Below are 26,006 nucleotides of genomic sequence, written 5' to 3'. Positions count from 1 at the left end.
TTGTTAAGAGGGGGAAACTTAAAATTTTACTCAAAATTTCATTTTCCCTCCATTTCCCATTCACCCTCATTTTAAGAATATTACATCTTAAAAATAAAACCTCAACAATCCCCCACATGAATGGGGAATGGCTATATCACGGAAGTATGCATGAAAAACTGTGTGATTTACAAGCAAGGATTAATTGCATCTGGATAAGTAGGTTTCCCTTTGAACTTTCCGTAGTAAACTTATGTCGGATATACTCGGTCAATCGGTAGATTTGATATCTTTGAACCGTCGATCTTTGGTGTATACCTAGACAACCATAAGTCACACAATCAACATACATTTGTAGAAAGTCAGCATGTTGTTTACCTTTGGAGAAAGTTTGGTAATCCATTAAGAGTTAATGGTCAAGGGAACACTATTAGAAGCTTAACAGCTCAATGGTGGGGTGTTAGGCCAAAAAATGATGTTCACAAATACCTTTTACATATTACTCCTATTGTAATTATATGGGAATTGTGGAAAAGTTGGTGCGCGTGTAGATATGGGACTCCGGAAGAAGTTTTTATATAGTGACATGGAACATAATATTTACTGGAATATCAAAGCAGCTTTGGGGATTACATTTCTCAATTGTGAACTAACGTGGCCTTGGGTTAAACTCTGTGAAGACATCGAGAATCTCAAACATATTCAAAAATAATTCCCTCTAATTTGGAAGCTTCCAGAACAAGGGAATGTCAAAATGAACAATGATGGAAGCTACATGGAAGGAAAACGCAAAGCAGGAATAGGTGGTATTTTAAGAAATGCAGCTGGAGATCTCATCGCGGCATTCTCCATACATGTACAATGTAGCATCCACGTGCCTTGGCAGCAAAAGCTGGAATACAGTTATGTCTGAGCCAAGGTGTTAATACTTTTGAGCTACAATTAGATTCTATGCTAATTGTGGATATGTTGCAAAACAAGAAAACACATAATGCTAAGATGAGGAAGATCATTGAAGATACAACACAAATGTGATCAAGATCGAGTAAAGATTTCACATTGCTACAGGGAAGCAAATCAAGTAGCTGATGCCTTGGCGAAGCATGCTACAACATTGGAGAATGCTAATTTCTTTGACAGCTTCCAGCAGCTACCTGGTGGAGCAAAGGGACCCTTCCAACTTGATAAATGGCAATTACCAGATTGTAGAAGTAGATATGATAAGGCTAATTTCTTTAATTACCACTCTGATTATGGGAGTCATTTTGTTCATAGGCTCCTCATTTTTTGAAGAATGGTCTGGTAGTATTTTGTTGTAACTCAGAGGTTTTTGGCCTACTAACAAAAAAGTACCCTCTTTCCTCTGCAATTGTAAAGGCAGCAAACATTTGTTGTAATCTAATCTCTTCATAATGACCAAGTAAAAGCTTTGCTTAAGCTTCTCAAATATTACTTAGGACAACCGCACTGTATAGTTTTAAAGTGTTAAATATTTACTAATCTCTTTAACCCCTACCACTTAGGACTAATTAAATAATCTATACAACTTGATACTATCATCTAATATATACTTATTACACTTAATGTAACTCAGTGAATAAGTGGGGAATAGTATAAATTACTTCATAATAAAAAATTTCATATTTTAATACGCATATTACTAATAGCAGTAATCATGGAATATAATTTACTAATTAATACCTTCTTCCCGATTTCTGAAATTCCAACATAGCCGAGGGTGCTTCTTGTTGAACTGCTCGACAAAAAAGGTAATACACTTTGTAATTCTTTAACCCTTCAAATAATGATTGCAAGGCTAATATAAATCTATTAGCAATACTCCATATTCTCCTGTATTGCCATTGCCTTAAATTTCTGAAGGCCACTCATCTGTGTGCTTTTCTTTTCTTAAATAAAACCAAGTACATATATTTCTCTTACTCTTTACCGTAGACATCTCATGTGGCCAGTAATAAAATGGTGAGGCCTGGCCCACTTTTAACCTTTGTAAATTATTCAAAGTCTTTTAAAAGGCTAACTAATTGTGTATGTATAAATTTAGCCCACTAGGCTCAATCTCTTAGGTGTAGGTACTTAATAATTCTCTTTTTATTAAAAGAATATAGAGTTATTACACGTGATCCTTAAATCCTTTGAACAATCTCATGATATTATTTTGTTGAACACTTGTAGGGATATTGAGGGAAAGTATAGAGATTATGTTTCTATCTTGGGAAATAAGGAGTTGATACCAATTGGCGTACTCATCCATGAGGCCAATATAGGTGGAGGAGAAATATGGTGACAATTCAATCATGGCTAGACAAGAAGGATACATTTTCAAGTGTGTTTGTGTCATTTGGAAGTCAATTTTTTTTTTCTCAAAGCAAGAAATTGAAGAGAGAGCAAAAGGGCTTGAGCTAAGTGGAGTCAAATTTATTTGGACAATCGAATGTCCAATAGGTGTGAATACTACTATAGAAGAAATAGCTCCACAAGGTTTTCTGGAAAGGACAAAGGGAAAAGGGATGGTTATAAAAGGATGGGTGCCACAAGGTAAAGTTTTGAACCATTCAAGCATTGGAGGTTTTGTTACTCATTGTGAATGGAATTCGACGTTAAAAAGCATGATTTTTGGCGTACAGATAATAGCCATGCCTATGAATCATGATCAGCCATTGAATTCAAGATTAATTGGTGGAGGAACTTGGCATAGGGGTGGAGATTTTGAGTGGTGAAAATGGGGAAAATAAAGAGAGAAAAGGTGGCAAAAGGTATAAGGAAGGTAGTGGAGGAGAAGACTAGGGAATAAGTAAATGTGAAAGCAAGAGAATTGAATGAAAAGATAAAAATGGAAGGGGAGAAATTTATTGATGAAAGGGTTAAGAAGTTGTTAAAGCTTTTGTATTACTTTATAAGGGCAATATTGATGGATTATTTGGACATTATAAGGGATTAGATAATAGAGATTCAAATACAGGAATTTAATTGTATCTAATATTGTAATAAATTGAACACGTAATATTTGACACGTTCCTTCGGGGACATCCGATAAAATTAGAATGATACAGAGAAGATTCACATGGCCCCTGCGCAAGGATGACAAGTAAAAATGGTCCCCAAAAAAAAAATATTTGACATTGCAAATACTTGTGTTATTTCTCAACATTAAATTGTAGCATTATTTATACACGATTTTATACACAAATTTGCTTTCACCATTGTCCAGAAGCTCACCTCTATAACTATTCTTAATAAGAAAATGCTATAGGGTGTAACAAATTGAGGACTTTTACTTGCCTTTCTTTGATACTAATCCTTCTAATATAGGATAACTAAGAACTAAAACATAAAAAGAAAGAAAACCTTGTCCAAACATTTCTTCAAAATTCCCCTCTGAGACCATTCTTTTCATTCCAAAGGTGAAACACACCAAATTAAACATCACCAAAAATGTCAAAGGAACCATAAACAACTTAGCACCTTGGAAATCAAATTTACCCTTCTCGTATTTCCTGAGTTTCTCTTCGTCGATCGCTTTGTTTGTTAACCTGAAATTTGCTTTTGCAACACCTAACCACTTCATTAAAACATCTAAGCATCCAAATAAGCAAGCTGTGACTGTTTTTATTATCCAAATTCTTTGTTCATTCCACCAAGTCCTCAAGTTGCCACCACTAGACAAGACTTCGTATAGATGTTCAAGCAAAGATGATGAGAATATAGTTGTGAATAGTGCAAACCATGGGCTTGTCACCTGTAAGTAGAGGGAAAAGAAGAAAAAAAGACAATAGAAATGAGCCATGTACACTAATTTTCATATTTCCAAGAAGACATTCACTAATTTGATCAATTATGTTGGTGTCATCCCCTGTTCAATTAGTATGTCAGGTTGGTGATCTATGGCACATTAGTTCTATATACTGTTCTTGTTGGAATGGACAAGCAAATTATTATCAACGTGTTTTATCATGAAAACTACATCAGGCCTTTCGAAGATTGGCCTTTTTTTCTCTTCTTTCTGGTCTAGTGATCGGTCGATCGAACTCTTGTAAACTAATCACTCATATGTCCATTTTGTTTGACTAGCAAAGTCGGGATATTCTACGTTTAATGATATTATAGTTGAGCCAACAAGGGTTGTAGTGAGATAGATATGTTTCCTCCATCCTTAACTAGGGTCTCGTGTTTGAGTCCTAAGTATGAAAAGAATCTTGTTACGGAGCGCTTCCAGGGGCGGAGCTAGCCTGAAGATACTTGTTCGGCCTAACTCAGTATTATTGGTTCAAACTCTATATTTGTCTTAGGAAATCCATTTAATATGTATAAATTATCAATTTAGAACTTAGTAACTTAGAAGGGCTAGAATCTCGAAACCATAAGCTTTAAATCATGGCTCCACCCCTGAGCGTTTTCCGGCCTTACGCGGCGCGAGTTTGGATTAGTATAGGGTCCAATGCGGATATCGGACATCGAATGAAAAATGAAAAAACAAAATGATATTCTAGTTGAAGAAATTCTTGTAGGCAATACAAATTTTGCTACCTGATTAGAGAAATCTAACAAATTACTTTAGTATAAATTGTCAAGAGTCAAAGGGATAGAAGTTTTTACCTTGGGAAACACTGAAGTGCCAGTCAAGAAGCATAATGGTGGAACAATGCCATAAAGGAAGCAAGGAATGGAGAGAAAATGTGAGAACATAAAATATGTATAACACATGCTTTGGACTAAAGGCATTCTTGACACTCCATAAATGAGAGGACTATACTTTGAGAGTCCAACTTGTACTAATCCAGAAGTCCATTTCATAAGTTGAACTAAAGCATCCTTCATATCAATGGTGCTACAACCAAGGAAACATGGCCTCTTTGGATAAAGATAAACAGATTTCCATCCCTTAGAATGCAATAGATACCCCGTGTACGAGCTCTCGAGTAAACTATTATACGAGTACCCGATCTGTAAATAAAACAGTATAAGCTTTTAGATAAGATGATCACATAAGTAAACAAATACTGATAATAGGGGTGGCAGTTTGAGTTCAAACCCAATTAACTCGTCCAACCCGCTCAAGGTTGGGTCGGTCATTAACTCACCCATTTGTGGATGAGAAAATGACATTGTATAGCCGCTGAAAAAATAATAGCTAAAAAAATATATAAAATTTATATATTTTTTTATATATACACATTTTGTATGTTATATATAAAAATTATACAAATTTTATACACTTTTTCGGCTACTAGATGTAAATAGTTTCTGGCGCAGGCTAAAAGTGATAATACCCCTTTGTGGAACTCAATCTATCTTGATCCAACTCATCTCAACCCATCTAAAGTTGGGCTGATTTTTAGCCCAAATTGATCCACGAGTAATTTTGCTAAAATATTTTAAAACTAATTTTTTTTTATTTGATATATTATATATGACCATAATAAATAAATAAAAAATTATGATAATTAAAAATCCATAAGAAAACAACACACATTTATTAAAGCTTGGTAAGAGTTGGACTACGACCCAAATTTTAGCCCATCTTGACCTAACCCATTTCAGCTCAAGTAGCTTTTTGACGGGTCATTTGACCCGCCCATTTATTGACTTATCCAATTTTAACCCGCCCAAAATCAGGTCAATCCGCCTTTTTGATATGAAATAGTAGTATGTAGTAAGATGAATACTTACCTCTTCACCCCAACTTGTATTTTCTTCAAAGTTGCAAGAAGCTAGAGTTTTAGCTTCATCTATAATCTCATTTGATAGAATCTCCCTTCCTTTTCTTTGATCATTCAAAGAGTTAATCGAATTAATGAACTTTCTAGAAGCACCAAACTTTTCCTCTGCCTCTTGAAGTAACTCCTCTGTGAATACCAAATATATAATTAACTAATGTTCAAAGAATTATATGCCCAAAAAAACATAATTCTATGTAACATAATAAGTTGAAGACCTGATTGAAACAGTAGTGATTCCCACTTGTATTCAGATTGAGCTTTTAGAAATAGTGGAGTCATATCCTGGTTATTTGGACTATCATATAATGTTTCTTTCTTCAAATAATAGCCTGTGCCTGCACAAACAGTACCTCCTACTCCATCCATGCCTTGATACTTATTCTGTATAGAGTGACCAAAAAAATATATGCTAAGTTATATGTACGGACGGTCTAAAAATAATTTATCTAAAAATATTTATGTAATCAGGTTATTTATAAGATAACTAATAAGTGAATCTCTATAATAAGGTTAGTTGGCGATCTGTTAAAAATAGTAACTAATTTACTGTCACATGTTAAGATACATTGATATTATAAAATATCTTTATACAATTAGCGCAGCAGGGCAGGGCAGCCCGGTGCACAAAGCATTTCATATTCACGCAGGATCCGGGGAAGGGCTGCACCTCAAGGGTGTGATATAGACAGTCTACCCTAATGCAAGCAATAGTGTCTGCTTCTACGGCTCAAACTTGTGACCTATACGCCACACGGAGACAACTTTACACTATTAGTGCATAACTGCATATAACTTAAATCCAAAATATAGATGCTATGAAGTTGAAATAACCTGAAATATATAGTTTTCAATTGCGATATAACAGGATGTGTATACCTTGTAAGCGGATCTTGATTGAGCATCGTAGATGTCATTTTTACTAACGTTGTAAAAAGTTTGAGGGAATTGTACATAAGAAAGAGTAGTAGATATATTTTGATCAAGATGAAAGCACATGGCTTGCTTGGCAGAGGAAGGGTCATTGCAATACATGTCACAATCCAACACAAGCATATATGGTGCATTGCTCATTACCCCTGAAACTCGAAGCTGCAGTCATTACCACCAAAATTAGTGATAAGTTTCACATTCAGTATGCTTGTTAACTAAAAGATGTAAAAAAAAATATACATATTATCGCTAATTTTGGTGCTTACAAGAGCGTTTAAAGCTCCGGCCTTGAAACGATGAGGGCGCGATGGTCGCCTTTCACGTGACATATAAACTAATAGAGGCAATTTGCTTTGCTTGACTTCACACCCTTCGTTTTTCATATTATCATGTATCACCTGCAGTTCATTACATGATAAAATATTAAGGCCAAATACATAGATAGCCCCTCAAACTTGTCACAAAATTCTATGTAGGCACCTCATCTTAGCCAAGTTCCAATTGAACACTTTAAGTACCATTAAACTGTACAATTAAACAATTATGCTGACATGGATCAATGTTTGTTTCTCACTTTTATCTAGCGCGTAAAATGACTTTAACAAATATAAAATGGGCCCCACTCCTTAAAAAGTTACCTTTTGCTTTTTCGTTTTTTTACTGCACAACGCCTCTTCTTCTTTCTATTTTCGATCTCTTCTTCTTGACAGATCACTGTTTTCTTCCATTATTTTTTAACAAAAGAAAAAGAAAGAGGAAGTTGAGCTATCGAAAGAGAAGTTTTTTAACAAGCCTGTGAGATCATTGTGTTCGGAGAAAATTTTGAGAACTTTTGAAAAGTTTTATAGGAAATCCAGAATCTCGGTCCAATTTCATTCTTGGCAAAACAGGTAGATAATATACAATTGGAGCTTAACCTCTGTAAGACATCAAAAAATGGACCAAAAGCTAACTTGCAATTTGATGACAAATTACTAAGCTTTTTATTATTATTATTATTATTATTATTATTATTATTATTATTATTATTATTATTATTATTATTATTATTATTATTATTATGTTCACACAAATATACTTCAAATGATCTGCAATGATCTTACAACAGTACAACACCCTGCCCCAATAATAAAATATTTATCACCTAATGAAATCTGCAGCACAACTGCGATACCATATTTGTCTTTTGTCTTTATTCTTAATTTTCATTGTGGTCTATGATAAAATTCTAAGACCCATATGGTGCTCGTTTTTCTCAATAATTTACAGAGATGGTCTGCGAATTGGAAATAGAACTTTGAAGTGGTGATGTTGAGTCAATAGTAGATGGTAGAGAAAAAGGGTTGAAGGGTTTTGATGTTGGAAAGGATAAAAATCTGAGTTGATGGTGGAGAAGATGATACTCAAGAAGGGGGTTCTTAAAAAATAATTTTCCTTCGTTTTCTTTAGGCTCAAAAGCTTTTCTTCTTCTTATTTTTGGCATTAGTTTGACTAAAAAGTCATGTGGTGTTTCCTTATTTGTTACATTTGACAGTTCACCGTATGAAAAGTTCACGCACACTAATTTTTTTACGGCTATCATTTAAGGGTTTAAATGACACAGTTTAGGTATACATGAAGTGTTCAATTTGAACTTGGCTAAGATGAGGTGCCAAGAGAATTTCGTGTCAAGTTAGAGGGATTGTATATGTATTTGGCCAAATATTAACTCTTTGATGGAGGAAGCTATAATTTCCATTTTCCCCATAAACTTATTTATTCTCAGTTCGAGTAGCCAATGAAGTTTGATTTGGTAATTACGTTCTAATTAATTTTGTGAACTTGATGAAGACAAGTAGTATATGATATTTTAGTGTAATTATGAGAATCATAGAAGCAAAACATTGTGTACCATGATTTAAATGGGAAAAAAGCTCATAATATCAGTTATCATTGTTAATCTTAACTCCATTACGTTTTTTTAACCTAAATTTTCTTACAACAAACCTATAGATGTGTACTAATTAATTAGATATCATAGCATAATACTCCCTTTATTTCTATATTAAATGACACATTTCGCTTATCGATAGTTAATTTGACTAAACTTTAAAGTTAAATTGAATTAGTTCAACTCAATATTTTAAAATCAAAATTTTGATATTCAGAGACCGTACGAAAAGTAATTTAAGTTGCAACTTTTCTCATATGATAAAAATATATTTTAAAAATATTAATCAAACTTCATATAATAATTTGACTTTTCTCATAGTTTGACTTTCGATAAGCGATATTTGTCATCTAAATTGAATCGGATAGAATAACAATAATTACTTTTTTACCATACACTAGTAAATTACGATTATGAAGAATTATATTTCGCACCTCAACATAGGGAGGTCGATCCATTCTGACGGACCCTTCAACACTACTGGCTTTCTCTACATCTTTCTTCAATACTTCGTATGCCGCCTGCACAAGAAAAATACCCATTATCTTATATTTAAAAGTGAAGTCCAAATTATCTTTTAATACCTTCATCCTCTCCTGCCGAAATTTGTCCAGTTCTAAATTAGAAGTTCAATCATGGACAAAATTATATGTTGAAAATGACAAGATAAAAAATAAGTATAAACAGATAAACGGATAACTCCGGACAAATGAAAGTAAGTCAACTCTTTCAAACTTTCATTACTTTGAGAGAGAAACACAAAGATCATATACTTTTCTTGGTATTTCTTAAATATAGGGCAGTTGCTAGCATATTGTTCTTAAATTTAATCCCCTGAGATTTTACTAACGAGTATATTTAAGGTTTATAAGAACATTGTTTTTATCGTCGCTGCAATGCTCGAATAAAATAATTAATTAATATGCATTAATAAATGTATTTTTATGTCTAAATCACATTAAAATAAATTAGAAGAAAGAGATAATTACGAATGGGGCGGAGATAAAGGGAGTTCCGAATTTCTTTGCCGAAAAAGTACACTGTACATATAAGGTTAAAATTATTGTATATGTAACTATAGTAGATATCGAATTCCCTTGGCTTTTTCCTATTTTTACTTCTTTATATTTTGAATCCCTTAGTAAAAATTTTGGCTCAATTTTTTTTCGTCGAAAAGGATAACTAATTAATCTTACCTTAATATTTTCCTCTTCATTCTTGAATTCATTTCCACGCATATTCAAACGTTCATCATCACCAAAAGAAGAGAAAAATGCCTCTGGACATATAGTCTTTATTCCATACTTCCTACAAAAAGGCACCCAAACCCTAGCAAAAACACATGCTTCCTTTATAGCATACAACGTCATGGCGGCACCACCGTCGTCGGAAAGATAAACGGCGAGCTTTTCCGGCGGATAATCAAGTGACATAGCTGATAAAATAGTATTCATAACCTCAACAACTGGTTCTTTAATAGGATCAGCTGTACATATAAACACGTCAACACTAGGTAATTCTTTATCGGCCGGAAGATTTTCCGGCACGACGGACCGAGCAACCGGAAGCCAACGGAAAGATTGTGTAATTAACCATATGAAAGTGAAAATAAGCTCTGCAATTGTTATAAGACTCCATGATATAATTGATACGTCTTTTTGGAATAAGTGTTTTATTCTATAGTAAAGTAACCCTAATATGGCTGAAAAGTGTAATAATATGTGGATTCTACTAAGTATTGCTCGAGGTTGTTGTACTGTGCATGTATTGAGGCAAGGGGAGGCCATGGCCATTTTTTTCTTTTACTTAGTTTCTTGAGCTGGTTTTAGAGAAGTGAGTTAGTTGCTCTTTATATATAAACAAGGATCTAATCATAATAGGCTAAAAACAAGTGCCATATTTTGTTTTATTATTCTTGATAATGTGAATGTTATATAAAAATAAAATAAAAGTGAATGTTGTGAAACGGCACCATGGTCAAACGCAACAAAGTAAGAGTAAAATGTTTTTATAAAACTCAGTTCCGTGATACTTTTGTTTCCATAGTTTATTGCTACTTCATCTTTTAATTTTTATTTTTATTTTTATCTTTTATGATTTAATACTATTAGAATGAGGTGTGTTTAAATAAAGGAACATGGTGAGTGAGAATTTATATAACCGAAATTAACTTGCTGGACACAAAAATTGTTGTTATTGTAATGATTGTAATTATTTTCATCGATAAAGAAGCAATTAAATAATCTTTGGACTTGAATTAAGAATAGTTAATTTTGTCATTAGGAGATAAATATTAGGAAACTAAAAATACTATTATATGCCAATTCAGTGAGACCTGCCTTGAATGGCAAGGTTATGCCATACCAAAAGGTCACAAATTCAATAATGACTAGTATCATATATATGAATTATATTTCTCCAAATATCGTGAGTTATTATTACAGATTTGACTTATATACTCCCACAATTCTCTCTCTTTTAAAAAAAAAAAACATATTAGGTCCTAAAATTTTCAATTTTTGATATTTCAAAATAGCAATAACAATAAAATAAAAGACGCATAATCTAAAGTACATGTAACGTGTTACAGTATAAACTTACAATGTTCTTATTCTTCTCGAGTTTGTAGAGATCCTATTTTTTGGCATTTTACCTAGGAAGCAAAATTCCCAATTGGTGGTTTTGAAATGTACGACCCCATTGTTAGTTCGGCTGTAAAATATGAAATCAATTCGGTTAACATCTCATAAAAATTACTTCATCTACCTGGGGCTGATCGCTTCAAATTGAATTTTGGCGGCCACAAACTATAAAATTTGGAACAAAATTGTTCTTAATTAATAAAATTAGAAATTCAAATTCTTTTTAATAAAGCTGAAAAGTCCTCAACTGGATTCTTACCTCTCTGTGTGTATATGAAAATTGAGAAATAAAATCCTGTGGAATTTTTTTTTTTTTTTTTTGAATTTCTTGGGAAAATTTGAAAAATATTCATCTTTCCTTACTGTCATTAAGTAAGAGTTAAAGTTTTTAATCGACTGATTCTTACGTCTGGTCAGCAAATGTACACCTGCTCATGATAGTAAATAATTTGTTTATATTCAATAGTCAGCTAAAGTTGCTAAATGTAAATAACTAGGTTGTGAAAGAGATTTCCTATTAAAAATGAAATGTCTTCTAAAAATATTATAATAATCTCCTAGTTACTTTCACGACTTATTATACCTTTCTCGGCCTTTTTGCAAAGATTAAGTGTAGTTTCTAAAAAAGAAGTGTAGTGTCTATTGTTACCAGCTTAGTATATGAATTATAACTTTATGAGTTTTAAATTTTGAAATGATAATTTTAAATATTAATAACCAGGTTCTAAATTAAATATATGTGCATTTTTAATAAAATTTCTCAATACAAATATATTGTTTGAGCAAAAGTTATTCGGTCCGAACCCGTATCTGAGCTAGCTCCGCCCATGTATATGATAACTTCTAGGACATGATTGAGTTATCTCGTGGTTGATTTTTTTTCTTTTTTTTTTCCTTGAATAGACATGTTCATATATTTAATACTAAAATCCAGTTCAGTACAAAATAGGATTCTTGCTGTAAAGATAAATCCTGAAGAATCCTGAAAAAGTCGTGGATAGTGATTTGTGAAACAAAATAAAATTTCTTCGTTTAAGAAAAAATAAAATAAAACTAGCTACGGTTGATTGTAGCAAGAGTTTCTTTGAAACATAAATTGAACCTAAAAAAGGTTGAAAACGTACCTGAAAAGGATGTATTGTTTGGATTCTATTTTTTGATAAAGAATTTACTAATAAACTAATAAATCTAAGTGACTCTAGAAGATATCTCATCAATCATCATTCATAAACATATAATTCATTAAGAAAGTTGGAACATTTTTTATATTAATGTGTATGGTAATTGATAAGTATTTTCGTTTAGGTTGTCAGATTTGGTTTGCTTGTTATTTCCCTTCCATTTATCTTTGCTGAGCCAAGGGTCTACCGAAAATATGTTCTCTTTCTTCTTAAAGGTAGAAGTAAGGACTGCATACACTTTAACCTTCCCAAATCCTACTTGTGGGACTACACTGGGTATGTTATTGTTGTTACTTATTTGTATCGTAATTGATAATAAGTAAAACAGTACATCTTCGTTTTTTTCCTTTCAATTACTTTTTAGTAATTGATAACAATCGTTCTTGTTATTAACAAAAGGAACTGGAGCTCTTATAGTTAACGAATTTAAGCCTAAATTTATTGTGCCTTTTTATTTTTATTAGCTTTTTTCTTTTCACGAGAGAAAAAGATATCATTGCAGATTGATAAAAGTAAGTCCAAATTAAAGAATTTAAAAAATACCTTAATATGGAAACTACCCCACTAAAGAATAAGGTAAAGTGGCAGAATTTTAGGAGAATTGGTAATTTTGCTACCCTTCCCAAGAGTTGACCTTATATAGACGAAAACGACCAAAACATTATCTTTCCACAGCTAATTGAAGTCATTTAAATCTAATTATTGTAACGATCCGGCTGATCGTTTTGAATATTATAACCCTATTCCCCCATTTACTGCTCAATTTATGTCTTGCAATTGATTTATGAATTATCGGGTTAGTTGGTTCGGGTCCGAAAGGAACTCGGAGTGAAATGAGACACTTAGTCTCATAATTAAAAATTTTAAGTTAGAAAAGTGAACCGGATATGGACCTATGTGTAAACGACCTCATATTTGAATTTTAATAATTCCAATAGCTCTGTATGGTAGTTTTGGGCTTAGGAGCGTGTCCGGAATATTATTTGGAAATCCGAAGAGGAATTAGGCTTGAAATGCCGAAAGTTTAATTTTTGAAAAGTTTGACCGGGGGGTTGACTTTTTGATATCGGGATCGGAATCCGATTCTAAAAATTGAAATACCGATGTTATGTCATTTATGACTTGTGTGCAAAATTTGAGGTCAATCGGACGTGATTTGATAGGTTCCGGAGTCGTTTGTAGAAATTAAAAATTTCAAAGTTCATTAGGCTTGAATTGGGGTGTAATTCATAGTTTTAGCGTTATTTGAGATGATTTGAGGATTCGACTAAGTCCGTATGATATTTTAGGACTTGTTGGTATATTTGATCGAGATCCCGAGGGGCTCGGGTGAGTTTCGGATGGTTAACGGGTTGGATTTTGGACTTGGAACTCTGCTGGAATTTTTTTGATGCACCATCTGGTTTCCTTCCTCGCGTTCGTGAATGGAGCCTCGCGTTCGCGAAGAGGAACTAAGAGGCTGGCAATATTTTCTCTTCGCGTTCGCGAAGAGAAGCACGCGTTCGCTAAGGGTGGACTGGGTGTGCATCGCGAACGCGAGAGGTCTTACACGTTCGCGAAGAAGAGAGGAAGCAGATGAGGACCCCAGGCAATTGGTCTACGCATTCGCGTAGGGGGTATCGTATTCGCGTAGTGAGGGGGAACGAAGCATCGCGTTCACGATGGGTTGAACGCGTTCGCGTAGAAGCCATTGAGGCAGAGGCATTTTGTGCTTCGCGAATGCGAGGGTGATGTCGCGTTCGCGAAGGAGGAATTTGGACGGGAGATATTTTGTGCTTCGCGAACGCGAGGCACTGACCGCGTTCGCGAAGAAGAAAAGCCTGGGCAGTGAATTTAAGTTCTGAAAATAGGACTTCCCCATTTTCAGTTTTTGACGATTTGGAGCTCGGATTTGAGGCGATTTCTGGTGATTTTCAGAGAAAACAACGGGGTAAGTGTTCTTAACTCAATATTGGTTAAATTACCCGAATCCATGGTTGTTTTTATTATTTAATTGGTGAATTGAGTTGGAAAAATTTAAAAACCGTATTGGTTTAAATTGAATATTTGAGGGTCGAGTTGGGGTCGAATTTTGGTAAAATTGGTATGGTTAGACTCTTGGTTGAATGGGCTTCCGGATTTTGTAACTTTTGTCGAGTTCCAAGACGTGGGCCCCACGGGCGATATTTGAGCTAATTTTCAGATTTTTATGGAAAATTATTATTTTGTTATGGAATTAATTCCAATAAATTTTATTGACTGAAACGAATTATTTATGATCAGATTCGAGGCATTTGGAGACCAATTCACGAGGAAAGGACATTGCAGAAATAGAATTTCACGGGTTGAAGTAAGTAAAAGTTTTAAATCTGGTCCTGAGGATATTAAACCCCGGATTTTGGTATCATGTGATTATTTTGGAAGTGACGCACATACTAGGTGACGGGCGTGTGGGCGTGCACCGAGGGGATTGTGACTTGGTCTGTCCCGGGAAACTGTAAAGTTGAATATTTTATTGTTAGCTATATGCTCTCTATGTGTTGATAAAATTTGAATGTAAATCATGTTAGAAATCATGCTTAGGCTATATGATTGTACTGTTAGGACCCACAGAGGTCGCGTACTTCTTAACTTAATATTGGCTCGTCGCGCAATCTGGTTGGTTCCCATTGATAGGGAGAGGATTAGGAGATTCATTGATGGCCTCACATATCAGTTGCGGTTACTTATGACTAGGGAGAGAGTATCTGGTGCTACTTTTGATGAGGTAGTGGACATTGCTCGGCAGATAGAGATGGTTCATAGCCAGGAACGTGGAGAGAGAGAGGCTAAGAGGCCTCGTGGTCCGGGTGATTACAGTTGTTCCTTCAGGGGGTCATTTTCACCGTGGTAGGGGTCGTTCTTACAGACACGCTCAGACGGGTCGTCCAACTCATTGTGGTGCATCAGCTAGCCATGGTTCTTACAATGTTCACCCAGGCTAGTCTTCATTCAGTGCACTACCAGCGCAAAGTTCTCATCATGCCTCGTCCGCACAGACTTCTGCAGGTCATCCTTAGGGATATCAGGAGCAGCAGTTCTGTTAGAGGAAGGGTTGTTTCGAGTGCGGAGAATTTGGTCATTTTAAGAGAGAGTGTCCTAGGCTGTTGAGTGGGGTTTCACAGCAGAGTTCTCGACCGACGGCACCAGCACCAGCGGTTACACCACCTGCCCTGCCATATCGGGGTGGGGGTCAGGCAGCTAGGGGTCGCCCAAGAGGGGGAGGCCGATCAGGAGGCAGGCAGGCTCGATTCTATGCTTTTCATGCCAGGCTAGATGCCGTTGCCTCAGACACAGTGATCACAGGTATTGTTTCAGTGTGCCACAAGGAGGCTTCTATATTATTTGACCTTGGTTACACTTATTCATATGTATCATCGTATTTTGCTCATTATATGGATATGCCCTGTGAGTCCTTAGTTTCACTTGTTTGTGTATCTACACCGGTGGGCGATATTATTACTGTGGATCGTGTGTATCGGTCGTGTGTGGTAACTATTGGGGAAATGGAGACTAGAGTTGATCTCTTATTACTCGGTATGGTTTATTTCGATGTAATCCTGGGTATGGATTGGTTGTCTCCAGGTCATGCTATTCTGGACTGTCACGCAAAAATCGTGACGTTGACGATGTCGGGGTTGCCAAAGGTTGAATGGAGGGGTTCTCTAGATCTTGTTCCTAACAGGGTAATTTCTTATTTGAAGGCCCAACGTATGGTTGGAAAGGGATACTTGTCATATTTGACCTTTGTGAGAGATGTTGATGAAGATGCTCCTATTATTGATTCAGTACCGGTCGTGTGAGATTTTCCGGATATATTTCTTGCAGACCTACCGGGTATGCCACCTAACAGGGATATTGATTTCGGTATTGACTTGGTGCAGGGCACTCAGCCCATTTCTATTCCTCCATATCATATGGCACCAGCTGAGTTAAAAGAATTGAAAGAGCAACTTCTGGAACTCCTTGAAAAAGGGTTTATTAGGCCTAGTGTGTCACCTTAGGGTGCACCGGTTCTGTTTGTGAAAAGGAAAGATGGTACTATGTGGATGTGCATTGATTATAGGCAGTTGAACAAAGTTACAATCAAGAATAAATATCCATTCCCGCGTATTCATGATTTATTTGACCAGCTTCAGGGAGCGAGGGTGTTCTCCAAAATTGATTTGAGGTCTGGGTATCACCAATTAAAAATTCGGGATTCGGATATTCTAAAGACGGCATTAAGGACTCGTTATGGCCACTATGAATTTCTTGTGATGTCTTTTGTGCTAACCAATGCCCCAGCAGCATTTATGCATTTGATGAATAGTGTATTTCAGTCATATCTTGATTTGTTTGTCGTGGTATTCATTGATGATATTCTGGTGTACTGACGTAGCCAGGAGGAGCATGCACAACACTTGGGCATTGTATTACAGAGGCTGAGAGAGGAGAAACTTTATGCCAAATTCTCTAAGTGTGAGTTCTGGCTTAGTTCGGTGGCATTCTTGGGACATATAGTGTCCAGTGAAGGTATTAAGGTGGATCCGAAGAAAATAGAGGCAGTTCAGAATTGGCTCAGACCATCCTCAGTTACTGAGATTCGGAGTTTTCTCGGCTTGGCTGGTTATTATCGTCGTTTTGTGGAGGGTTTCTCGTCCATTGCATCACCTATGACTAAATTGATCTAGAATGGTGCTCCGTTCAGGTGGTCGGATAAATGTGAAGAGAGCTTTCAGAAGCTCAAGACAGCTTTGACTACAGCTCCAGTATTGGTGTTGCCTACAGGTTCAGAGTCTTATACTATGTATTGTGACGCGTCGCGGATTGGTCTCGGCGCAGTACTTATGCAAGACGGCAGGGTGATTGCCTATGCGTCCAGACAGCTAAAGGTACATGAGAAGAATTATCCAGTCCACGATCTTGAGTTAGCAACTATTGTTCATGCCTTGAAAATTTGGCGGCATTACTTCTACGGTGCCCAGTGTGAGGTGTATACCGATCATCGGATTCTACAATATTTGTTTAAACAAAAGGATCTTAACTTGCGGCAGCGAAGGTGATTGGAGTTGCTTAAGGATTATGATATCAACATTCTCTATCATCCCGGAAAGGCCAATGTGGTGGCCGATGCCTTGAGTCATAAGGCAGAGAGTTTGGGCAGCTTAGCATACTTACTAGTAGAAGAGAGGCCTTTAGCCTTGGACGTTCAGGCCTTGGCTAATCAGTTTGTTAGATTGGATATTTCCGAGCCGGATCGAGTTTTGGCCTATGTGGTTTTTCTGTCTTCTTTATATGATCGCATCAGAGAGCGACAGTATGATGATCCACATCTGCTTGTTCTTAAGGATACGGTTCAGCACGGTGATGCCAAGGAAGTCACTATTGGAGACGACGGTGTATTACGGATGCAGGGCAAGCTATATATGCCTAATGTAGGTGGTTTGCGTGAGCTGATCCTCCAGGAAGCTCACAGTTTGCGGTACTCTATTCATCCAGGCACCATAAAGATGTATCACGATTTGAGGCAGCACTATTGGTGGAGACAGATGAAGAAAGATATAGTTGGGTTTGTATCTCGGTGTTTAAATTATCAACAGGTAAAGTGCGAGCACCAGAGACCGGGCGGATTGCTACATAGACTTGAAATTCTGGAGTGGAAGTGGGAGCGTATTACCATGGACTTCGTAGTTGGACTCCCACGGACTTTGAGAAAGTTTGATGCTGTTTGGGTAATAGTAGATCGGTTGACCAAATCTGCGTATTTTATTCCAGCCGGTACTAATTATTCTTCGGAGCGGATGGCTGGGATTTATATTCACGAGATTGTTCGCCTACATGGTGTGCCAGTGTCCATTATTTCAGATCGGGGTACGCAGTTTACCTCACAGTTTTGGAGGGCAGTGTAGCGAGAATTGGACACACAGGTTCAGTTGAGTACAACATTTCACCCTCAGACGGACGGACAGTCCGAGCGTACTATTCAGATATTGGAGGATATGCTACGCGCTTGTGTCATTGATTTTGGGGGTTCTTGGGATCAATTTCTGCCACTCGCAGAGTTTGCTTACATTAATAGCTACCAGTCAAGCATTCAGATAGCTCCGTATGAAGCTTTATATGGGAGACGGTGTCGGTATCCGGTGGGTTAGTTTGAGCCGGGTGAGGTTAGGCTATTGGGTACTGACTTGGTTCAGGATGCTTTAGAGAAGGTCAAAGCGATTCAGGAACGGCTTCGCACGGCACAGTCTAGAAAGAAGAGTTATGCCGATAGGAAGGTTCGTGATGTTGTTCACATGGTTAGGGGGAAGGTTCTGCTCAAGATTTCACCCATGAAGGGTGTGTTGAGGTTCAGGAAGAATGGCAAGTTGAGCCCTCGGTATATTGGGCCTTTTGAGATACTTAAGAAAATTGGAGAGGTGGCTTATGAACTTGCTTTGCCACCTAGTCTATCAGGTGTTCATCCAGTGTTCCATGTATCCATGCTCCGAAAGTATGTCGGGGATCCGTCTCACATTCTGGATTTCAGTACAGTACAGCTGGACGTTAATTTGACTTATGATATGGAGCCGGTGGCTATTTTAGACCGACAGATTCGAAAGCTGAGGTCAAAAAATATAGCATCAGTGAAGGTGCAGTGGAGAGACCGGCCAGTCAGAGAAGCTACTTGGCAGACTGAGCAGGAGATGCAGAACAATTATCCACACTTATTTGAGACTCCAGGTATTATTCTATACCCGTTCAAGGACGAACGTTTGTTTAAGAGGGGAAGAATGTAACGATCCGGCCAGTCGTTTTGAATATTATAACCTCGTTCCCTCATTTACTGCTCAATTTATGTCTTGCAATTGATTTATGAATTATCGGGTTAGTTGGTTCGGGTCCGGAAGGAACTCGGAGTGAAATGAGACACTTAGTCTCATAATTGAAAAATTTAAGTTAGAAAAGTAGACCGGATATGGACCTATATATAAACGACCTCGGATTTGAATTTTGATGATTTCAATAGCTCCGTATGATAGTTTTGGACTTAGAAGCGTGTCCGGAATATTATTTGGAAGTCCGTAGAGGAATTAGGCTTGAAATGCCGAAAGTTTAATTTTTGAGAAGTTTGACCGGGAGGGTTGACTTTTTGACATCGGGGTGGGATTCCGATTATGAAAATTGGAATACCTCTGTTATGTCATTTATGACTTGTGTGCAAAATTTGAGGTCAATCGGACGTGATTTAATAGGTTCCGGAGTCGTTTGTAGAAATTAGAAATTTCAAAGTTCATTAGGCTTGAATTGGGGTGCAATTCATGGTTTTAGCGTTGTTTGAGATGATTTGAGGATTCGACTAAGTTCGTATGATGTTTTAGGATTTGTTAGTATATTTAGTCGAGGTCCCGAGGGGCTCGGGTGAGTTTCGGATGGTTAACGGGTTGGATTTTGGACTTGGAACTCTGCTGGAATTTTTTTGATTCACCATCTGGTTTCCTTCATCGCGTTCGCGAATGGAGCCTCGCGTTCGCGAAGAGGAACTGAGAGGCTGGCAATATTTGCTCTTCGCATTCGCAAAGAGAAGCACACGTTCTCTAAGGGTGGACTGGGTGTGCATCGCGAATGCGACAGGTGTTACGCGTTCGCGAAGTAGAGAGGAAGCGGCTGAGGACCCCAAGCAATTGGTCTACGCGTTCGCGTAGGGGGTGTCGTGTTCGCGTAGTGAGGGGGAACGAAGCATCGCGTTCGCGATGGGTTAAACGCGTTCGCGTAGAAGGCATTTTGTGCTTCGCGAATGCGAGGGTGATATCGCGTTCGCGGAGGAGAAATTTGGACGAGAGATATTTTGTGCTTCGCGAATGCAAGGCACTGACCGCGTTCGCGAAGAAGAAAAGCCTGGGCAGTGAATTTAAGTTCTGAAAATGGGACTTTCCCATTTTCAGTTTTTGACGATTTGGAGCTCGGATTTGAGGCGATTTTGGGTGATTTTCAGAGGAAACAACGGGGTAAGTGTTCTTAACTCAATATTGGTTAAATTACCTGAATCCATGGTTGTTTTTATCATTTAATTGGTGAATTGAGTTGGGAAAATTTGAAAACCGTATTGGTTTAAATTAAAGATTTGAGGGTCGAGTTGGGGTTGGATTTTGGTAAAATTAGTATAGTTAGACTCGTGGTTGAATGAGCTTCCAGATTTTGTAACTTTTGTCGAGTTCCGAGATATGGGCCCCACGGGCGATATTTTAGCTAATTTTCAGATTTTTATGGAAAATCATTATTTTCTTGTGGAATTAATTCCAATAAATTTTATTGATTGAAACGAATTATTTATGACCAGATTCGAGGTGTTTTGAGACCAATTCACGAGGAAAGGACATTGCAGAAATAGAATTTTACGGCTTGAAGAAAGTAATAGTTTTAAATCTGGTCCCGAGGGTATTAAATCCCGGATTTTGGTATCATGTGATTATTTTGGAGGTGACGCACATGCTAGGTGACGGGCGTATGGGCGTGCAACGAGGGGATTGTGACTTGGTCCGTCCCGGAAAACTGTAAAGTTGAATAATTTATTGTTAGCTATATGCCCTCTATGTGTTGATAAAATTTGACTGTAAATCATGTTAGAAATCATGCTTAGGCTATGTGATAGTACTGTTGGGACCCACAGAGGTCGCGTACTTGTTGAATTTCCTGCTAAATGCTATATATACTCAGTCTCAGTTTTTACTTGCACATTTTATCTCAGTCTTTGTTATTATTATTAATGCATCATATCATTGTTGTTTGGGTTGGTTTCATGATTATTGAGAGCCCGAGAGACTGGAGAAATTTATTACTGAGTGAGGCCGAGGGCCTGATTGTGAGATATTGATACTATAGCACGTGAGTTGTCCGTATAGCATGTGAGTTGGCTTATATTATACTATTGCACGTGAGTTGGCCGTGCAGATCCTTATATTATACTATGGCACGTGAGTTGGCCGTGCAGCACATGAGTTGTCCGTGCAAATTATAGCGCTTGGGCTGTAGGAGCTCCTCCGGAGTTTGTACACCCCCAGTGAGCGCGGGTACCCATTGAGTGAGTGATGAGGGCTGGGAGCCCAGGGAGTGATGAGGGATGGGAGCCCAGTGAGTGATTGTTGTCCTGAGAGGTTGTACTTGAATTCCATTTGTTGTTGCACTTAGTTGCTATCTGTCATTGTTGTGAAATTTCTAAAAAATTATTGATATATGGATTACATGAACAGGAACTGTATAAAAATTCATTTGACATTACACTGCGAGATTTGATAGCATGTTTATTCTTTGTTGGGATTACTGGAAATGAATCATAACTGTCTAGCTCGTTACTATATTCAGTTCCTTATTTATTATTGTTACTTGCTGAGTTTGTTGTACTCGTACTACACCATGTAATTCGTGTGCAGATCCAGGTGTTTTCGGACATAGCGGGTGTTGATCCTTTCGCGCGGTTGATTTTCAGGAGATTTTGAGGTAGTTGTCGTGTTCTGCAGACCTTATCTCTCCTTCTCTATCTCTTTGTATACCGTATTTGGTCTCAGACTATTATAGTGTGAATATTTTTCAGACTTGTATTCATATTAGATGCTCATGTACTGAGTGACACCAGATTTTGGAAAGTGTTTGTATTGTATTTAAATATTATATTTTCAATCTTGAGAGAAATTGTGGTTTGTTGAGATTTTCGGTTTGTCTAGTATTGAGATAGGCGCCATCACGACGGGTGAAATTTTGGTCGTTACAAGTATGTCGGCTACGCGTATTAATACCATCTAACACCACGACTAACAATGTTAATTATTAGTACCATTAAATGTCTAGACGTAAGCATGAGATAAGGTTTATTCATTATGAATAGCTTGTTTTTTTATTCTAGTACTCAACTTAGTTCTTCACTAGACTTGTGTGTAAAACATATTATCATGAAAATAGGACAGTATCAGACTACCAGACACCCAATATTGCAAGATTATTTCAAAACAAAATATCTATCGACAATCATATCAGTTATGCAAGAATTTGACAAACATATTTGCCATATACATTCCCTTTGATGAAAGGTTGAGTTTTACTTTTACATCCCACTGGTGTTCAATAATGATGTCGAAAATTTACACAGCTTTCTTCACAGAAAAAATTCAAGAAAATCGTGTGAGATTCAAGAATGGGAAGATCGACTATATCAGCTTGATTCGTTTGATGATATCTGTAAACACAATATTTCCACGTAACTAGCAGCAGCAGAAGCCTCCTCCAAAAGAAGCAGCAGCAGATACAAAAACTAGAGCAGGTAAGTAACAGGCCACCCGAAAAAGGCATCATCCAGTTGAACTCGACTTTCATCCTAATTAGAAACTGTAGAAGATGGGCCATCCGGTACACTAAGCTCTCGCTATGCGCGGGGTCTGGAGAAGAGCCGTACCACAAGGGTCTATTGTACGCAATATTACCCTGCATTTCTACAAGAGACTGTTTCCACGGTTTGAACCCGTGACCTCCTGATCACATGGCAGCAACTTTACCCGTTACGCCAAGGCTCCCCTTCTTAATAGAAACTGTATAATTAATCTATTAGTTACCAAAAAAAAATGTTTAGTACATTAAAGAAATACTCACTGTAGGGATCGATCACTGTAATGATCCAACCAGTCATTTTGACTTTTAGAACCCCGTTTCTCTAAATAAAACTCTCAATATGTACTTTTATAAATTATGAGTTGCAGGGATGGTTGGTTCGGGATTTGAAAGTGTTCGGGCTGAAATCGGAACACTTGGTTGTTTAAGTTGGCCTTAAAATGCTAAGTTTGACTTCGGTCAACATTTTGAGAAAACGACCCCGGAAAAGAATTTTGATGATTCCAACAGCTCTGTATGGTGATTTTGGACATAGGAGCGTATTCGAAATTTTATTTGGAAGTCCGTAGTTAAATTAAGCTTGAAATAGCTAAAATAGGAATTTAAGTTTGGATGTTTGACCGGGGAGTTGGCTTTTTGATATCGAGGTCGGAATCCAGTTCCGAAAATTTTCATAGTTCCGTAATGTCATTTATGACTTGCGAGCAAAATTTGAGGTCAATCGGACTTGATTTGATAGGTTCTGCCGTCGTTTGTAGAAATTGAAAGTTTCAAAGTTCATTGGACTTGAATCTATGTGTGATTCATGTTTTTAATATTGTTGCATATGATTTGAAGACTCGACTAAGTTCGTATGATGTATTAGGACTTGTTGGTATATTTGGTTGAGGTTCCGAGGAGCTCAGGTGAGTTTCGGATGCCTAACGGATCATTTTTGGACTTAGCTTGATAGCTGAAGTTCTGATTTCTGCAGGTTCTGGTTTCCTTCTACCCGATCGCATGAGAAGGTATGCGATTGCGTAGGGTTAATTGGGTAGCTAAAATTTTGTGCTATGCAATCGCGTGGGCGAGTCCGCGATCGCGTAGGTTTGGCAAGCTGTGCTATGCGAACGCGTGGCTAAGATCGCGTTCGCGAAGAGGAAACGAGGCAGAAGCTGGGCCACGCGCTTAATGCTTCGCGATCGCGCGAGAAGGCTCGCGATCGCATAGGCTTACGGAGACTGTGCTTCGCGATCGCGTAGAGTTATTTTTGGGTAATAAAAACTTGTGCTTCGCGATCGCGAGAGTTAGTCCGCGATCACGTAGAAGAAATCACTAGGCAGAATGTTTAAGTTGTGAAAATGGGACATTTTCCATTTTTAACGATTTGTAGCTCGAATTGAGATGATTTTTGGGAGATTTTCAGAGAAAATATCGGGGTAAGTGTTCTTAACTCAATCTTGGTTAGATTACCCGAATTCATCACTGTTTTTAACAATTAATTGGTGATTTAAGTTGGAAATATTTGAAAACCCTCTTGGATAGATTTGAGGATTTGAGGGTCGAATTATTATCGTAATTTAGTCATTTTTGTATGGTTAGACTCGTGGTTGAATGGGCGTTCATATTTCGTAACTTTTGCCAGATTCCGAGCCGTGGCCCCACGGGCAATTTTTGAGTTAATTTCGGATTTTTATTGAAAAATATAGTATTTTCTTATGAAATTGATTTTATAATTTTTGTTGACTGTGTTGAATTAACTATGACTAGATTCGAGTCGATCGAAGTCGAAAAATTGAGGAAAAGGTATACTACTTGATTAAATTGGAGCAAGTGATGGTAAGTGACTTGTCTAACCTTGTGTGGGGGAAATTTTCCCTAAGATTGGTATTGAAGTGATAAATTAAAATGTGTTGAAAGTCGTGTACACGAGGTGATGAGTATGTATACGGGCTAAATGTAAAACATTATATCTTTAAATTGTGTAGATCGTTGTTGCATATTAATTAAATAATTTTACCTTGTTATATTCTTCATCATTGATTTAAATGTTTATACTTTAAATTTGCTTGACCTTTTCCTACTAATTATTTTACCTGTTTAATTGAAACTTGGTTTCTTTTATTCTGTACATTATTTGAAGGGTGATTTTCTTTAAATTAAATATTATTAATATGAATTATTTGACAATTTAAATTTCGGATTGAAGCAACGTATTAAAATTTTGAAATATTATTTTGTCGAGTTATTTATTCCCGAATATTTTGTGAGATTTTCGTGCTCATTGTGATGGAGCCGTGAGCTCATTATTGTGGAAAAGTATTATTGTTGGATTATTTTGGCATGAGTCGTGAGCTCTTTATTATGGAAAAATATTATTGTTGATTTATTTTGACAAATCAAAATATTGGGCACTTGAGGTGCAAATTGTGATTTATTGTGATATTGATACGCATGCGGTGGTATAAGGTCTGGTATTGAAACATATACAGTGAGATAAGGGTGGCTTGATACGCGTGACTAGTAGAAAAAACTACTAGAAGTCATGCGGTGTGATAAGGGTGGCTAAAACGCGGGATGCTATTTCGAAAAAAAATATTTTTCTTTAAAATTAAATGTGAAGGCTCCCGTGGTGATATAAGAAAATGATATATTGTGAATTTATTTATGATTTGGGACTATGAGGCGGTACCTCAGGAGTGCCTTTGTTGATATTGATTTATGGCCGTAGTTGTCTTTGATTATTGTTGTGATTTTTCTTAAAGTTGAAAAGAATTCTGTTTTGTTTCCGCGAGGTATTAATTGCCATTATTTGGTGTCATTTAATGGTAACATACTACTTGACTCATTTCCATTGTCATTTTATCTTATTATATTGTTAAACATTTTACCATGCCATTATTTATTTTTCCAGTAGGGCCTGACCTGACCTCGTCACTACTCTACTGAGGTTAGGCTTGGCACTTACTGGGTACCGCTGTGGTGTACTCATACTACGTTTCTGCACATCTTTTTTATGTAGATCCAAGTATATCTTACCAGCCCAGACATCAGTGAGTTACCAGTGTACGGATACTTCGAGGTATATCTGCCAGCGTCCGCAGACTCCGAAGTCCCATTCTATCATTATCATGTTGCTTCCTTATTTTCTTTAGACCTTGATATATATAGAGACATTGAGGATAAATTCTTGGAAGCTTGTGACTTATTTCTATCGGGTTTTGGGAGTTGTAATTATTTGATTTGTAGTTTATTTATTTCAGATATC

At 36.9% G+C, this 26,006-nt stretch overlaps 1 protein-coding gene, 1 non-coding gene and 1 pseudogene across 2 annotated transcripts; 2 read left to right on the top strand and 1 right to left on the bottom strand.

Annotated features, from left to right (window-relative positions):
• The first annotated feature begins 797 nt into the window (after positions 1-797).
• Positions 798-3,345, top strand: LOC108947024 (UDP-glucosyltransferase 29-like; annotated as a pseudogene).
• On the top strand, positions 3,012-3,115 carry LOC117279399 (U6 spliceosomal RNA). The gene has a single exon (XR_004509823.1). It is a non-coding gene; the product is annotated as a U6 spliceosomal RNA (small nuclear RNA).
• Positions 3,093-10,406, bottom strand: LOC104107207 (cellulose synthase-like protein G3). Its single transcript, XM_009615947.4, has 8 exons — positions 9,774-10,406; positions 9,012-9,098; positions 6,914-7,045; positions 6,594-6,806; positions 5,933-6,098; positions 5,668-5,843; positions 4,594-4,941; positions 3,093-3,736 (listed from the first exon to the last, which is right to left on the bottom strand). Exons 1-8 carry the CDS (start codon positions 10,368-10,370, stop codon positions 3,272-3,274), a joined length of 2,184 nt encoding a protein of 727 aa, XP_009614242.1. The 5' UTR covers positions 10,371-10,406; the 3' UTR covers positions 3,093-3,271.
• Positions 10,407-26,006: the final 15,600 nt, after the last annotated feature.

Source organism: Nicotiana tomentosiformis, chromosome 9, assembly GCF_000390325.3.
Source record: "Nicotiana tomentosiformis chromosome 9, ASM39032v3, whole genome shotgun sequence".
NCBI lineage: Eukaryota > Viridiplantae > Streptophyta > Magnoliopsida > Solanales > Solanaceae > Nicotiana > Nicotiana tomentosiformis.
Note: the sequence above shows the minus strand (reverse complement) of the source record. Positions and strands in the feature narration are given on the sequence as shown.